This window comes from Microtus oregoni, unplaced genomic scaffold (assembly GCF_018167655.1).
Source record: "Microtus oregoni isolate MIOR12 unplaced genomic scaffold, Mior012 000002F_ref0000024, whole genome shotgun sequence".
In the NCBI taxonomy this organism is placed as follows: domain Eukaryota; kingdom Metazoa; phylum Chordata; class Mammalia; order Rodentia; family Cricetidae; genus Microtus; species Microtus oregoni.
The window spans coordinates 33,900,474-33,917,798 of NW_024543061.1; the positions used below are offsets into that span (position 1 = coordinate 33,900,474).

The 17,325-nt window shown below is 43.4% G+C and overlaps 1 protein-coding gene across 5 annotated transcripts in view; it reads right to left on the bottom strand.

The window, feature by feature from the left end:
• Adamts9 (ADAM metallopeptidase with thrombospondin type 1 motif 9) overlaps positions 1-17,325 on the bottom strand; it is a 164,812-nt gene that overhangs the window by 118,665 nt on the left and 28,822 nt on the right. For all 5 annotated transcript variants that reach the window (XR_005972980.1, XM_041637471.1, XM_041637456.1 and 2 more), the window contains exons 4-12: positions 15,705-15,994; positions 13,441-13,524; positions 13,223-13,338; positions 12,078-12,118; positions 11,857-11,962; positions 8,490-8,636; positions 6,969-7,110; positions 3,981-4,085; positions 755-900 (exon numbers count right to left, since the gene is read on the bottom strand). Coding sequence is in view for 4 of the 5 variants with exons in the window: in XM_041637471.1 (XP_041493405.1) it covers positions 755-900; positions 3,981-4,085; positions 6,969-7,110; positions 8,490-8,636; positions 11,857-11,962; positions 12,078-12,118; positions 13,223-13,338; positions 13,441-13,524; positions 15,705-15,994 (1,177 nt within the window). In the remaining variant the exon portion in view is untranslated. The remainder of the gene's footprint in view (positions 1-754; positions 901-3,980; positions 4,086-6,968; positions 7,111-8,489; positions 8,637-11,856; positions 11,963-12,077; positions 12,119-13,222; positions 13,339-13,440; positions 13,525-15,704; positions 15,995-17,325) is intronic.

Below are 17,325 nucleotides of genomic sequence, written 5' to 3' on the forward strand. Positions count from 1 at the left end.
TGTAAAAAAATATAAACATTTTTGTTTTATCTGTACTGACAAAAAAAAATTTAGAGTTTATTTTTTAAAAAATGAAACAGATATGTCCTGATATCTTAAAGTAAGATTTTATACGCAGTTGTTATGGTAAGAGCCCGAGTGGGAAATATCTAGTTCACAATCTCTGTTCCAAATTGACAAATTAATTATCTTGAAATTTAGCCTATTTCTTAATTTAAAAACAGAACAGAATCACTAAGGAAGGAGATGCGTCTGCCTTCTTAACTAGGCCATTTGTTTCTCCTTCCTGCTTTGAAGACTGCACCGATTTTAGGGGCTCTTGTTTCTACCACCAGGCCTCTCAGGGCCAAATGCAAACAAAATAACAAGAGTTAGGACCCACGGGCCTGATGGTGCCTCTTCCTGCACCAGCTAGTGTTTGATGCACCAGCTTGTCCTTGTGGCGGGCCTCGTTTCTTATGCAATCTATTTGCTCACTCTGAGCATGCCATCCCAAATTCTAGGGTGCAATGAGAGCTGCCTGATCATTAAGAGCGGCCGATGCAAAAGTACCAATTGTTTGGCAGACAGATATAATGAACAGCAGCAGATCCGGAAAGAGAAAGAATACTGTAGAATGAAGGTGCTCAGGATACCCGGGGTCTCGCAGCCCTGGAAGTCCACCCACTCGCTCCTCCTCAGCCCCCAGCTGAAGAGTTCCGAGTACTCGTCCACCCTGCTGCATCACTGATGGCAGCCATAGACATAGACTCACTCTGGTCTGTTACATTCTCTGATGGCTGTTTTGATGCCTCCTCCACATGTTCTTGAGCAGGTTCCAAAGTGACTCCAGCTTCCCCAGGATCCATCGATCGCAGGGGCCTCCGTTTCTTTGGGAACACAGAATCCATACTTGCAGTGCTGTATTTAATAGGGAGAAGAGTGAGGGAGAGCTGGGAGCTGCGAGTCATCAGAGGACCAGCTGTCCGCAGAAATACATCACATTTTTAAGTTTTCCCCCATGCGCTGGCTTGAAGCGCTGCAAATGTGCTACTTCTATGAATAATGGATACTGCAGGCATTTTAATATCGTGCTCATTGATTTTAGGCGGTGTTTGCATTTACCGCTTGCTCTAAAAATCACAGGCCAGTGAGCGTGGCTGGCTCCATCCTAAATGGGTAGCTCTAATGGCCAGCTTTAAACTGCTCAATTAGTCTGTGTGCTTGGAAAAAGGAGGAGTGGAAATGGGGCATGGACTGCAGACAGGGGCCAAAATGAAGTATAGAATTTGCAGAGTGAATCTCTATTAGCAAGGCTTGGAGCCTCTACAGTCTTTCTAAAATCGAAGGTTTTATTATTATATTAACCTTGATTTAAAAACCAAAATTTCAAATAAACCGGGGAGGAGGAATTAGCTACTTAATTCTTATAAACCCGCTCCCAAGAAAACACGTAGGATTAGACTAAAGCAAAAGAGACAGATTACAGAGTCCTAAGCTTTATTATATATTTTTTTTTGTACTGATGGTTTCAGACTCTCTACATCAGGAGAGCCTTGATGTTAAAATGGTGATAATAATAAAACACAATAAAACTCCCCAGCAAGACAGGGAGTGGAAGGACTTATTTCCACTCTCTGCTATTGTTTGTGTGTGACCTAAAGCCAAGCAACTGGTCAGGAGACAAAAAGAAAGGCAGCAGTACAGCCGAGGGAGGGTGATCCCTGTGGTTCTCTGATCTCTGAAGTGGAGCGGTGGAGCTGGGCTGTTGTGACATCTCTGTGGGGAAGCAGAAGTAAGGTAAGAGGTAGAGGAAGGAGGAGGCCAGGGGCGGTTTGCAGAGGCAAGCAAGAGGCAGGTAAAGGACACAGAGGGAAGATTCATCCTTCCTAGGAGGGAAGGGCTTGGTGGGAAACAGAAGAGTAAAGTCTTGGGCTATCTGGCCTCCTCTGTAATCATATTCTCACGGCATCTGAGAAAGGTATAACAGGTGCTGCGAACCAGACTTAGGTCCTCTGCAAGAACAACATGCGCCCTGTACCACTGACTCATTTCTCTCACCCCGCAGTGATGTTTCCTTCTGTGTTTTGAAGACAATGTCCTTACTTGCCTGGAACTTCCTATGTAGATCAGGCTGCCCTTGAATTCACAGAGGCAAATGTCTCTGCCTCTGAGTTCTAGTCTTAAGGTATGCACTACCACACCATGGAATATGGTGGCTCTACCTGATTAGCTGGCTCTATCCTAATCAACTAATCAAGTTGTCAAGTAGGAGTCACGCTTATTGTTAGCTACCAGTTAGCAAACTGATAGCAGTCTCGGGGTTACAGTGTTTAGAAGGACTCAGAAATGACATCTTGAGTGCATAAGAATGAGTGTCACGTTCAATTTGTACTGACTGCTGTGGGAACCTGAGAAGTACATTCTCACCAACACCTGGGGCCTACACCCACTTACTTACTAAGGTTTGTTTGTTTTGTTTTTAATGTGTGTACTGGCATTTTTTTTCTGCATGTGTCTATATACCACATGCATACGAGTTACAGACAATTGGAAGCCACCATGTGGGTGCTAGGAATTGAACCTGCGTCCTCTGGAAGAGCAGATAGTGCTCTCAACCACTGAGCCACCTCTCCCCTCCCTCAACGCATTAAGTTTAATGCTCCACAAAAAACTCAAACTTCGATCTTTGAACAAAGAGACATGCTTTTCTTTTAAGATAATGGAAGTTCCAGAAGCCACTCAGTCTATTGTTTCTTTCTAGGCAATCACTAGGGAAAGCTGCACTTTGAATTACCTTTTTGGAATAGCACAGGGGAAATGGAGGGATGAACTGACTTTGTCATCAACTTACTTTATACAAAATCATCTTCAAAAATATAACTTAACCAAATAATTTCCACATCCTTGTTTCCTTTCATCACTGAGATACAGTGATGAAAATGGAGTCCTCATGTTTGACCACTGGAAAATGAAGTAGTTCAGGGTCCATCAAGCAACCCACTGTCTCTCACAAGCAAGCAGAAGAACTATGGTAGGGAGGGTCCACCTTGGAAGGGTTTGGGGCAGTTCTTCCCCAAATGACTTGATTGATCTCAAGAGAAAAAAATGTGTGTGTGTGTGTGTGTGTGTGTGTGTGTGTGTTTTAAATCAGCTCCCTAAGTATAAAACCATGTAAGGGAGAATAAAATTCTGGAAATCAATTTGTTAGTGATTTCTTCCAAGGAAACATCCTGGATATGATTAAATTTACAAGGTGAAGAAGTCAGATGTTCAAAACTGTTCAAAGGAAGCAAAGTAAAAAAAAAATGGGAAGAGAGGGAAAAATGCAAGAAATGATAAGGATGACATGAGTTCTGGAAATAGAGCCCACAGATTGCATCCCTGGTGAGTGACACAAGTCATGTGGACCTAGACCTAAAATTCCCTTCAGTAAGTGACTGGGTGATAATGAAGGCAATATGAGCAGCCCACGGCCACTGTTCAGAGGGGCACAGCAGGTACAGAAGGTTAGATTAATCATACTCCAATGGCGTGGGACTCTGTTATCACTGGCCTGCACAAACAGTGGGCTCTGTTTAGTTATTAACGAGATGGTGAGAACCATTAAAACCAAAATCAGCTCATGAGAATCTGGGTTGAGATACGTTCAAGGTAACATCATGACACCATATAAAAGAAAACAGCATACTTGGTAAGAGGCCTGGTAAAACAATAACGAAGGTGTTAGGCTTGCAGTGTTTGGGCATTTCTTTTATTGTAATATGCTCATAATTACTTTCCAATGCCACCCTCAGAGGAGAAAAAAAAATGTCACCACACCCTAAATGGTTTATCTATTAAGTTTCAGCGTTCTCAATAGCAAGCCATGCTTTCATTCTGAAAAGAATAAGTCCACTGAACCACACTGTAATATGTTATATGACGCACACCACGCTGGATCCACCCAAGTGAGGAGCGGGTCTGTCCCCAGAGGACAGGCACCACACCGTGTTACTTGCCTTTCCAGTCTCACACTCGGTTCCATCAGCCCAGGGCGTGTGCTGAGTCCTGCAGCCTTTGTGTGCTCCATCCACGTTATTGCACCAGAGACGTCGGCATTGCATCTGTTCCATTCAGGGAAGACACAACACAGTGTGAGCACATAGGGCAAGTGTCCCTTTCCAGTCACCCTTTGCCAGGGGTAGAAGTTGGTTTGCAAAGGGATGTGTTTTTTTCTTGGTATGGTATTTTTTTTTTTTTTTTTGGTTTTTTGAGACAGGGTTTCTCTGTGGCTTTGGAGCCTGTCCTGGCACTAGCTCTTGTAGACCAGGCTGGTCTCGAACTCACAGAGATCCGCCTGCCTCTGCCTCCCGAGTGCTGGGATTAAAGGCGTGCGCCACCACCGCCCGGCTTTGGTATGGTATTTTTATCATTCTAAAGTATTCCAAAGTACAGCCACCTGAGACTCATTTCCATTCTAGGGAGAGACACTGTTCCATAAAAGGGAGACTTGCTGAAGGAGACTCTGAGATATGCATGACATCACAGGGTCATTTGTCTGGACCACCCCCGTGTTAATGATGAGGAAACTGAGGTACAGTGAGACGCAGGATCATTCTTGAAACTACACCAGAATTCTGAAAATGGATGTGATTTGAATTTTGCTTTGTCTCAGTTCCAAAATTAGTGTGTTTTTGTGCATGCATGTGTGCCTGTGTCTGTGCATGAGCATTTTCATGTACATGTGCACTGTGTGTATAATATCATGACCATGTAATGAGCCATAAACTCTCGACACTGTGGGAGGAAATACAGAAAAAAAAATAAAATATATTTCTCCCTTCTGTTAAGATCTCATCATTACCAAACTAAGGAAAAGATCAATTCATAAGCAAGCTAAGGCCTTGCGTATGCATCCTGTGTCCCTTTCCTGCTCCTTTGACCCCAGAAGTGACTCTATCTTTAGCAATGCTCATGCCTTCAGGATACAGATGCTTCAGTACAGAGGCTTAAACATCCACCAGGGATACACAACTTTTAAGCTTCCTATTGACTGGAGCACACAACACACCTTGCAACTTCTTTCTTCCCTCTACCGAGTTCTGCTTTTTAAGACTTATCCCCATGTATGTATGGAAGTATTTCAAGGTATTCTCTTCAATGTGTGTGTGTGTGCATACGTAATTGTGTATGTTGGTGTATGTTCAGGCATGTTCACAAATGTGTGTGTGTGTGTGTGTGTGTGTGTGTGTGTGATGTGTGCAAGCCAGAGGATAGCCCCAGTGTCATCTTCGGTAATACCATTTACATTCTTTGAGACAGGCTCTCTCATTGGCGTGGAGCTTACTAGTTAGGCAAGACTGGCTGGCCAGCAAGATACCGGCTTTTCCTGTCTCTGCCTCCCCAGCACTGGGCTTGCAAGCCAAGGCTACCACACAGCATTTCCACATGGGCTCTGGGGACCAAACTCAAGTCTTCCTGCTCTCAAGGGAAGTGCTCTATCAACTGAGCCAACCCTCCAATCCCTCAAGGTATACTTTTAAAAGATAATTCTAAATTTTAATTTTATCCAAATTATTAAAACAAACCATACTTACAGAAGAATAGTTTAACAGTTACCAGAAATTCATTTTTAAAAAGCAGCAAAATGTTGTGTTACGAGCGGCATGCTGTGTCCCGCCACCCGGCTAGCTTTACCCGAAATAATTACACGGAAACTGTATTCTTTTAAACACTGCCTGACCCATTAGTTTCAGTTTCTTATTGGCTAGCTTTTACATATTGATCTAACCCATTTCTATTAATCTGTGTAGCCCACGAGCTGGCTTACCAGGAAAGATCTTAACCTGCGTCTGTCTGGAGTGGGAGAACCATGGCGACTCCCTGACTCAGCTTCTTTCTCCCAGCATTCCGTTCTGTTTACTCCGCCTACCTAAGGGTTGGCCTATCAAATGGGTCTAGGCAGTTTCTTTATTAATAAGAAATCACTCCCACAGCAAAAGAAGCCTCCTAGTTTGGGGTACTTTCCTTTCTCCTTTTGATGTTGAAGACTTACGCTATCAAACTGTCTGTTGTGGAGTACATTCCTAAGGATCTAGCATTTACAGAGCTAATGGAATAGTTTACTGAAAGAAGGCACTAAAACGTGCTTGATCTTTCTCCCATCACCTTCCCACAACCAGTGGTGTTTAGGGACAGAACTATTTAGTTTGTGCTAGACTCAGGCTGTCTCTCTATCATCCTGCCTCAGATCCCTGAGTGCTAGGATTATAGATAGATACTACCATGTCTATAACCAGTGGCTCAACATTTTTATGAATTACACAGAAGTGGACATTATTTTGGATGGAATTATTTGACCTTTTAAATCACTTATGTGGACTCCCTATATTTCTCCAATCACCAACCATTGCCAGAGTATCCCTCTTGAGCAAAACAAACATACATTTCCCAAAGACACAACCCGAGGCATCCCACAAAAGCGTGAGTCCGCTTACCCACACAAATCCTTGATACATTAAATCCTCATACATTAAAACACCATCCAGCCACCAAGCCAGCAAGCCAGCCAGCTAGATGATGACCAGAAGAGAACTGAAGACCCAGTTGGTCACAGAACACAAGCCTAACAAGTTAAGTCAGGGAGCCACGGTTGGCTCATGAATTCCTAGTACTGGATCTGGAAGAGTCCCTATAATTCAGGTCGCTTTTACAAGCCGAAGGGCATGAAAGGGCCTCCACAATCTTGGGCTTACTTTCTGACTTTCTGCAGGTGACAACGGCATTTCCCCTCTGGGCTATCATGTGAGCACCATGAGAAAACCCAGGCTGAACGTGGCTATGCTGAGCCCACCACTGCCTCATAACCACATCGCAGGCACATTAACAAGGTCATTCTGAACCTTTTCTCGGGTAACTGATTTAGAGTGAGACTCCAGCGGGAAAATGTGACCATGAACAAGTCCAGAGTCCACAGTGGAGGGCAGAAACCTACCCCGAACACTTACCATGTATGGGCACACCTGAGAACCCGGCCCAAAAATCAATTCACATTGTTTATCCACGTCGTACAGGAGGCCTGGGAGTTGGGAAGGCAAAGGGTAGGTTCTGGATTCAGGTTCATTCAACAAACACTCGCCATACCCAGTGCTACGGGAAGCAGAAACACAGATGGTGAGCCAGGTTCCTGCAGGCTGCAGATGGGGCGAAGGCCACACACACACACACACACACACACACCCCTAATGGCAGCAAGAACTGTTCTTTTTGGCTTTGCTCTATTCTTTACATCCAAAGACAAATCAAGGTAAATCCAGACGCTAAAGGTGTATTTTTGACACATACTCTGTAGAAAGAGATTCTTCACATACGACATAGCCAGGAGGAAGTATTGTATCTGAGGGACCATTATCTGCTTGTTTGTTTACCATCCTTCCCAATAGGCTGTAAGTATCTTAGGGCCACAGCTACTGTCTGTTTGTCTCTGCACAGGGCCCAGTCTGTAGCAAGAGGTATTCCTGTGTTTGCTGAATTGATGAGGAAGGGTTCAAGGACTCAGAGCAAGAAAGCATCTCAGGCTACCTGCTTAGAAAGATACCAGCCCTCTAGTTCATCCCGGTTTCTGCAAACATCATCTCCTCTGGAAAATTTACACCAGGTGAGTGCTGATGAACAAAGCCCCCCTCCCTGCCTCAGGTTGCAGAAATACAAACCAGTGACCTGAGGCAATTGCTTAACGTTCTGCACCTCTGGGAAAGGAGAGTGCCAGTCTGTGATGTGTGGCCCTTGTATAATGTAAGTGGATCTTTGAGAAGCTTTAAAAAGGTAAAGGCATAAAGAGAGGGGAGAGGAGAGGGGAGAGAGAGAGAAAGAGAAAGAGAGAGACTGATGGACTATGCCCTTATTTTCTACCACATAGTCTCTTCTGGCAACCACATACTACCCCATTACTTCCAAGCCAAGATTACTAGGTTAGCGGTACATAAATATTTAAGCCCTTCATGATCACAGTGCTCTCCAAAGACCTGAATAAATTTCAAAGCATTACACAAATGCAGAAATATTTGCATATTCCCTTTAAGAACCCAACTCTTTGCTCTGGTCAGTTTGTAATCTCCCCAAAACTGCCAAGGCTATGAACGAACAGAGTAATTTGTGTTCCTCTTCCAAGGAATGTTATCAAAGACAATCACCCCAAAGGAATGATCAACTCTTCACTGTCTTTCCCTTCCTGGTTTACTTCATGTAGACCAGACACTAGACACTAGTGGTTTTCAACCTTCCTACCCCTCCACCCTTTCATTCAGTTCCTCATGCTGTGGTGACCCCAACCATAAAAAAATCATTTCATTGCTACTTCATAACTGCAATTTTGCTACTCTTATGAATCATAATGAAAACATCCGACATGCGGGATATCAGATATGCGACACCTGTGAGAGGGTTGTTCAACCCCCAAAGGGGTCGCAACCCACAGATTGAGAACTGCTGCCCTAGGGGCCGCAACTAAAAGAAAGCTTAAGTCTTACTCCAAGAACTCGGTGATGTATTTTCGACTGCACTTCGACCACATCCAAGGGTTGGTGTAAAAGTTCAATGTTGGCGCCATGACATGCTGGGGGCTCTTCATACCTTCTTCTTTACATTTATTGCTGTCATCATGAGGCATATTAAACCTAAAGTCAATGAGACAACAGTGAGAATGTCAGTGCACACCAGTGCTTCATGCAGGCACTGTTGCTGAACAGTTGATTAAGAAAACATTATAACCGTCTATTGGGCTATGGGAAAGAGTCTAAATCCAGGTGAGCAGGATAAATTGTAAGACAATTCAAGATGGAGTGTGGAACACGAGGGGATTTTTATCCAATTTAATGTAAAGTACCTTTGGTGAATGCATGGCCATTTGTCGGGTGTAAGCATGCTTTTTGGAATTGCAAAGGCTCTGAATGTGCTGTAGTTGGTGCTAGAATACAGGAGTTGGAAATCCTTATTGACAGTTAAAAGGCAATCCATAGAGTCAAAATTTTAGCAGGATGCTATACTAATGTCAGCATAAAAATTAATCAGTGTCAAAAAATGGAAGCCAAGAGCTTTGCAAAAAGAGGATCCTTGTGGGTCTCGCATCTTCCGTTTCTGGGCCAGGGTGACAAGTGATACACCTATGTTTATCAAGTAAAGTACCGTTCTGAAGGTATGTAAAGTGTGTGCATGAACTTGTAGGAAGTGACGTAGACACCACAGGCATACAAGTCCAGCCAACTGAAGGTAAAGATGGCAAAGGGATTCACACACCAAAGCCAGCTGACAGGAACTGGCTCCCTGAAAAGGCAAGCATAAAAAGACTCTAAACTCTTTCTCATTTTGCCTGAGGGGAGGCTATGGAGCAATGCCAGTGTTCTCTTGGGCTTGGGCGGGTGACGACAGCATTCACACATACTTTCCATTCTTGGCTTCACCAGAGGAAGTGCGGGGAAAATGATAGCATTTCCTCAGTGCACGCCCCCTCCATGACCCACATGGCCTCCCAGCCCAGGCAATTATCTACCAGGTGACAAGGTCAGGGGGTCATCTTTTCTCTCTGGGAAAGGCTGCTGTCAATCAGAAAACTGAACATGTGGTTAATTTAGCACCAAGAGAGGAATTCCCTTCCCTAGTTCACGCTGAACTCGGGAAATGTGAGGAAGATAGAAGGGTGTAGAGCTGTTTCTTATAAAAGAAAAATCTGGAGTAAAGCCTGTGCATCCGCTCCACTAATTCTCTGGTGTTCTGCTTCTTTTTTCTTTAAAAAATGTGGGCCCTTTGGTTTGCCAGTAGAGATGGGAAAATGTAATCTGTATTGGATGAATTTACTTAAAGGTTTTAATACTGAAGAGCCCATTTCTTAAAAGAGGATAAAGGATAAGTTTTGGCTTCCAGGTGCCAGCTATGGCGTCAACAGAACTCTGGTTCAAGCACACCTCAGGCGAGGCGAGCATTCAAACCCTACCCTGCTTCTTTCTCTATGGTAGACAAGAGCTGCCCCTTTTTCCCCAACTCACCAGAACTAGGTCAAATCAAGTTTACTTATTTTATCATACAAATGAACAAAAACTTATCTTTATTTAAATAAGCACATTTGCTCACTGCTGGGACTATAATACCTATTTTGAAATACTTACTGACCAATAATAGCCAAGACTGTTCACATCCATAGTACACTAAGATTGGATTCTGTGTTTTAGATGCTCTCTTTCTCAACTTATTTTATGCAGTGAATGGTACATTTGACTCACTGCATCCGAGGGTCAAGCATCTTCAGGGACCATCAGTTGTGGATAGAAAACAAACTTGTGTCTGTATAGAACATGCATGGATTTCCTCCTCCTCCAGTCAATATAATAAATATAATATAATAGCTATTTATATTATATTAGGTATTATGAGTCTCTAAATTTTATTTAATGTATATAGCAAATTATCACAGGTGACATGAAAATTCAATGCCTCTTCATAAAAGGGGCTTGAGTGTCTGTGGAGTATCCAGGTCTGGGAACCAGTCTCTCACAGACACCCAATAATGAGTGTACTATTTCCCACACTTTGTAGACGAGCAACTAAGGCACACAGAGCTTCCAACGCCTGATATTTCAGGTCATAGTGTCACTCAGACGGGGAACTAGAAAGAGAAATCATCTTGAGGAGTCTCTGCATTTCATGACTATGGCTCAGGAATCAGAAGGACCAAGGAGATGCTGACTAAGCCAGTCTGGCCTGCCTCCATCGAAAGCCTGGATTCCATCCTAAACATTTGATCTCTGACAAAATTTCCTTGGGAGAAAACAGCAAAGGTGTATGAAAAGGCAAAGGGTGAAAGTCTCTTACTGAACTGGACTTCTGGGTGTGTGCTTGTAAGTCTGTACGTGTGCATATACATCTTGCTTCATCCCTAGCACAGCATATACAAGAGGTGGTTGAAAAGTGTTTCAATGGAAGAAGCGTCCTTCGCTGATGTTAGATGTTAGAGGTATACCAAGTTCAAACTGGACACGAAAGGACACGCAGCTCCACTCCACTAACGTTTCTCCTGAGGAGACCATCTTAAAGATAGCAATGATATGCACTGTAATTATTTTAGAAGACCCTAGCGTGGCCCCCGATCAGAACATTTCTAGGAGATTTACACTGATTTGCCCTGTCTCTCAGGAAAACAAACAGGGGAGTTATCTATCTCATAATGGCCACCTTCTGACCGTAATCTGGAAACTGAATCTTTCTCTGCAGCTTTATTCCTCTTCTTCTCTCAAGGAGGACATTGCTGTTTTAGATGCTAACTGTCTGAGTTATAGCTGTGAGTTGGGAATGATCTGGATTAGTTAAAATCTGTGGACCAGAGCTATGTCGAGGCAACCTTTCAGACATAGATGTGAATCAAGAAAATTCTCCAAGCTAATTCATCCTCCAGTGTGCTAGAAGGAATAAAAACGCCTCTTTCTCTGAGTCCCCAGTGGGAGGAGAAAAATTATTAAACTTTGCACATCAAGCATAAACAGCTCACCCAAAGACACACAGAACTAGGGTTCAAGAGGGTGGGTCGCCTGTACTCAGCTTCTCACCAAGGCTCAGCTCCTTCAGTCCTGTCAAATCTACTCTGAAGTCTTGACTCCATTAAAGTTAAGAAGGCAGACACAGGTAAGAAGAAACTAAGTTTTTTGTTTTTTTTTTTTTTTGTTTCTGAGACAGAGTTTCTTTATGTCAAATCCTAGTTGTCCTGGAACTAGCTCTTATAGACCAGGCTGGTCTCGAACTCAAGAGATCCTCCTGCCTCTGCCTCCTGAGTGCTGGGATTAAAGGCGTGCGCCACCACCGTCCGGTTTAGGAACACAGTCTTAGGAGACTATGACGAGGATGACTTACACATGGCCCAGCTCGTGGGCGATCGTAAAAGCTGTGCTCAGCCCACTGTCTTCACTAATGGAACAACTTCTGTAAGGGTCACAAATGGTTCCCAGTTCAGCAAGACCTATTAGGACGGAAGGGGAGAGACCAACATGGATTTATTTTCAAAAGCAATTGTGACTTGGACGAGAAACATCGAGAAGACCATTCTAGCCATGGGGACATGGACGAGGACTCACCTAAGGTGTCACATTTGTCTTGCGCTCTGCAAATATCCTCCCTAAAAGAAAAGCAGACTTAGGCTGCGACAACACCAGAGCACAGGTCAACACAAGAAAACCCCCAATATCTAGTTCTTTTTAGGGAGGGGAATAACAAAACACAAACTGGCAAGGCCGGGGTTTTGCAACCCGCAAACATGGTTAAGCCCAGATTTAAGGGTTAAAGGTTACGTGTTGAAGTCTACTGTTGTCTCCACAGCCACAGAACGGTTAGATGCACCCCACCGCAGAAACACTTCCCTCAACACCCACTGTGAAGTGCTCACTGCTTTTTGAGTTTATTTAAGAGGAGTGGTGCACTGGCAGTTGTGGCTTAGGTGTAAAATTCATGCGCAAGGCCCAAGCAAAGCCCTGGATTCAATTTCTAGCAAGGGCTTGTGGGGCAATGAGCGTGTTTATAACGACTTCAGAGATGGTCCAAGATGAGAGAAACCAGGAAGCCAGCATCTCCTTCCTGCCTCCTACATTTAAACAACATTCTTCAAGAGAAACTTATATAAAAATGGGGAAGTTTCTCATTAAAAACACTTCCTTCTTTCTGACTTTTTGCGAACAAAACCAAATAACAACAACAGCAGCAGCCGCAACAAAACCAATCACATAAGTCAGCAACACTAGACTTAGGGTCCTGCAAGGCAGCCACTGGCTGGATGCGGTTAGCAGCTTCCCTTGCTGTAGAAGGACATTTGCTTTTAGGCCTGCTTTACATACTGAGTCCTCTTCTGGCGTGTATATGATAGAGATTCTCAGCTAGAACGGTACCCTCCCTCATCCTCAGGTCATAAGCGGTAGTGTTTGGTGACCCCGCAGGTTGTCATAACTGAGAAGAGAGAGTTTCACTGATGTGTAGAGATGCTGCTAAGAGTACTACTGTGCTTAGGGCAGCCTGTTCAACAAAGAATTATCTGCTCTAAATCATCCATAGTGACTAAGCCAAGAACCTCCCTAGTAGGACTGGCTCCCAGCAATGCAGGACCCTTCCCATCGTCTATAGTGACTAAGCAGAGAACATCCCTAGTAGAACTGGCTCCCAGCAATGCAGGACCCTTCCCATCAACTGGGGCCTGACACCAAGAGGTATGAATAATAAGCAATCCATTTACCTTGTGACCAGAACAGCAGTGTCGTGCTGTATCCCACCAAAGTGGTTCTTGGAATGCTGCCACTGGCAAAAGTTTTTTAATGTTGTCTGGGCATTAAAGTTTATGGAAGGTCCTTCCTAAACACAGAGAAGAAATGCTCTTGGTCTATGCAACAACACCAGTTAGATATGCCATTTTGGATACAGATGGAAAAAAGGGAGAAAAATAAACTTTATTACCTGTTCATTATGAATCACAACTAAGTTCACAATAACAATATTAATTAAATTTCCAATACTTGAGTCTTTATAGATAGAAGCTACCTGCAACCAAGATAAATTTTTCAAAGTTAATGGTGGGCTCTGTATAAGCAACAAGCAATTCACTTCTTAGGTTGTGTTCCAGCCCTTTGGACGTTTCACACAACACATGTGTTTTCCGGTCTGAATGTTCACTGCACACACACTGACTTACAGTCTCTGTCAAATTCATAGATGGCAGTTTTAGATAAAAATGAACTCTAGCAAATTTAAGTTCTGAGGCATTTTCCCTTGAAGCTGAATTATCATATGACTTAACAGTTATTTGTTTCAAAGCATTGCATACTAACTTTCCAACAAGTACTTGCCTGTCATTTGGTTTCCCACATCAATGCTGACACCTGTTCCTCATGCACATTGTCCATTTATATGTTCGACATCAGTGTAACCTGGTTTCTGCATTGTTTTGTTATCATAATTTATTATGTCAGCTACATTAACTGTCACTTACCATAGACTAGATTCTAGCAGAAAACAGGATTTGCATTTAGTCCCCACAGCAAACTCTGGGCAAGGTACCATGACTGTCCCTTTGAAACAGAGATGTCATGGAGGCTCAGAGATATTAAGTAACTTGTCTGAGGCTATCCAGTGGCAAACAGCAGAACCGGAAGTTACAGCCTACACCATCTGACCCAAGAGCCATTACTGTAGTCAAAAGTCTCTGATAGACCTGAAATAATGGCATGGATATGGAGCTGAGACTTACAAGGTCTGTTCAGGTTTTCTTTCTATCCCCTGGGTATGAGAGGGCCGGGGATGTATGGAACATGTGGGGACAGAAGTGAAGATAAGGTTGAGGGGGAGCTGGGCTGGGTAACATGGGGTGGGGATAACTCACAGTTGCAAGGGAAGAAGCAAGGAGCAGGACAGGCCATGGGGAGGGAAGAAACAGCTAAGCCTTAGGCCCTAAAGCAACTTTCCCAAGCATGGTGGTTTTTCACAACACAACTGGGAATTTATTCAAAGCAGGTTGTTGTTCAGGTAAAGAAGGGTTAATCCATGCACTACCATGTAAGATTAATTAAAAAAAAAATACCGAGGTATAGGGGAGTATATGAGAATGTTCCCTTTCTGCTTGAATGAAAGTTGTGAAGTAATCTCTCTGTATCTCTGAGAGCCTGGCTCCAGGATTGCTGAGGAGAGCAAAACATGAACACACTTACACTGCCTCTGTAAAACGGTATGTCCTCTACAAGGAGCCCATGTTCAACCTTCCACGGCCTTTCGGGCATCTCTAGTTACTTAGAATAGCTAAGACAATGTACATAGTTGTTATGTCATATTGATTAGGGAATGCTAAGAAGAAAATCCATGTGTTTAGCATAGGTACAAGATCTTTTCTGAAGCGTGTGTGTATACATATGCATGTGTGTGTATATGTGTGTATTTGAGTGCACAATTGTGCATGTGGAGTGTTTGTTTTCCTCAGAAGCTGTCTACCTTGCCCTCTTGACAAAGGATCTCACAGGCTGGAAGCCTGTTAAGGAGGCAGTCCAGCTTTCTCTGCCTTCCCATTGCTGGGATTACAAGTTTACACCACTACACCTGCTTTCGATATATGAGCTGTGGTTGAACTCAGGTCCTTACATTAGGTTTTACTTGACTTTCCAATCATACAGATTCATTGTGTTCCCAATATAATATGAGAGTAGAAAACCAGAAATTTGTAGGCTTCACCCCTAGCCTGCTTGCTTATAACCCTCAGTAAGATGCAAGACTAGACAGATGCATTCTGAAAAAGCATTGGGGGTAACTGGGACTCCAAGCCAGCATCACACACTCCTGCCAGGCTGTGCGTAGCTCCTAAGTTAGACAGAGAACATGAGGTTCCAGAATGAACAAGAAGAAGGTCACACATAGAATCTAAGCCATTGGCTAGCTCTGCCTGCCTATGGGCAAGCGGCATAACTTTTTTTTTTTTTTTGAGAGTCCGTGTTCTTAGCTATAAAAAGAGGATGGTAGTTCAACCTAAGCCCATCGCCGGAAGGGTTAGAAACAATGCTTTCCAAGTAGTGAGTGCACTATCTAGCAGAGGATCAACACGCACTACTGACAGCTGTGAACAACCACATACTGCCTTTGGCTGTTTGCCCAGATGGCTGAAATGCCAGCCCTGATTGATGCTACAAGCAGAATGGAAAAGAAAACCCGTCCTCCAGCAGCACATTGGGTATACTTACAATTGACATGAGGGTTAAAATATAATGTTGAAGGTTTGATCCATGGTACAAAACCATTCTGTGGTCAGCTACCACCATCACTTCTACAAACCGTGGATAGGACAGAAAGCGTTTGGTTCTTTTGTGGTTCCTTCTGTCCCTGGTGCCATTTGTCTTGGTGATATACCCAGAGGACACCTTTGTTGCCAAGCCGCTCTTTAACAGCGCCACGTCGTCGGCCAGGCTGTTCCTCTTTGTCCGCATTTGCATTCTGATTTTCCGCTTGTCTTTACTGCGACTACTTTTGAGTTCTGTAAGAAATCAGATGACATTCATTATTTACCCTCAGAACTGTTCGTATGTCCAAATGATGCCTTAGATGGTAAGGAGGTGGCTCAATCAGTAAAGGGCTTGCTGTCCAGACACAAGGGCCTGACTTTGGAGTCTGGATCCCTGGCACCCACAGGTAAAGGCAGGTTGGTTCTGAGAACTGAAATATTGTGGCTGGGAGGGTAGACACTGGCAGATCCTTGGAATTCACTGGTAATTTAGTATAGATGAATTGGTGAGCTTCAGGTTCAAGAGAGACACTGTCTCAAAAATAATAAGGTACTGAACAACTATGGAAGACATCTAATAACAATGACCTCTAGATTCCACTGGTACACACATGCACACACACATATACACACATGTTCATGTACACCTGGGTGAACATACACATGCACATATACACACACAAGAACACATACACATACCACACTCACCCCAAAAAATAAGAACATAAGTAAATAGAATGTCTCTATAGTCAAATGTCATACAAAATAAACTACAGACTATGAGTTGTATAGAACCCAAGCCACACTCTCTCTGAAATGCCTATGTGTCTGGAACTAGCTTCCCTGGGATATGATGTGGGATTCCCCTATGTATGCTAGGAATACTATAATAAAGGACTGCTTTGGACCTATAGCAGGGCAGAACATAGCTATATGGGGAAAACTAAACTGAATGCTGGGAGGAAGAAGGCAGAGTCAGAGAGAAGCCATGGAGCCACCAGAGGAGACAGATGCCATAACTTTACCTGATAAGCCACAGCCATGTGGCTATACACAGATTAATGGAGATGGGTTAAATTAATGTGTAAGAGTTAGCCAATAAGAAGTTAGAGCTAATGGGCCAAGCATTGATTTAAATAATATGGTTTCTGTGTGATTATTACGTGAGTCTGGGCTGCAGGGAAATGAACAAGCGGTCTCCTACTACAGGAAAGAATATTCAGTTGATGTACACTGGTTACTCTAAAATATCAGGCTTGGCTTAAAAGAAATGGAAGCATGCAGTTCCTTCCATTGGGTAACAGAAGGCTTGTTAGGATCATGGATAAAGTAAAAGTCAATTTTACAAAAGAGCTGGAAGGAAGAAAAATTATATTCCCTTTTAATATTTTTTTTTGAAATTTGATGATAGATAGCAGAGAGAGAGGTCTGAGAGGTAATTGTCTAACAGACAACACAAAAGACACTAGAGAACACAGAATAAAATGTTCCATTTCTTTATCAGGCCGCCATCACAAGTGAAATAGAAGAACAGAGTCACTGCCATTCAATGTCTCTGAACTTGCAATTGATTCATTTCAGTG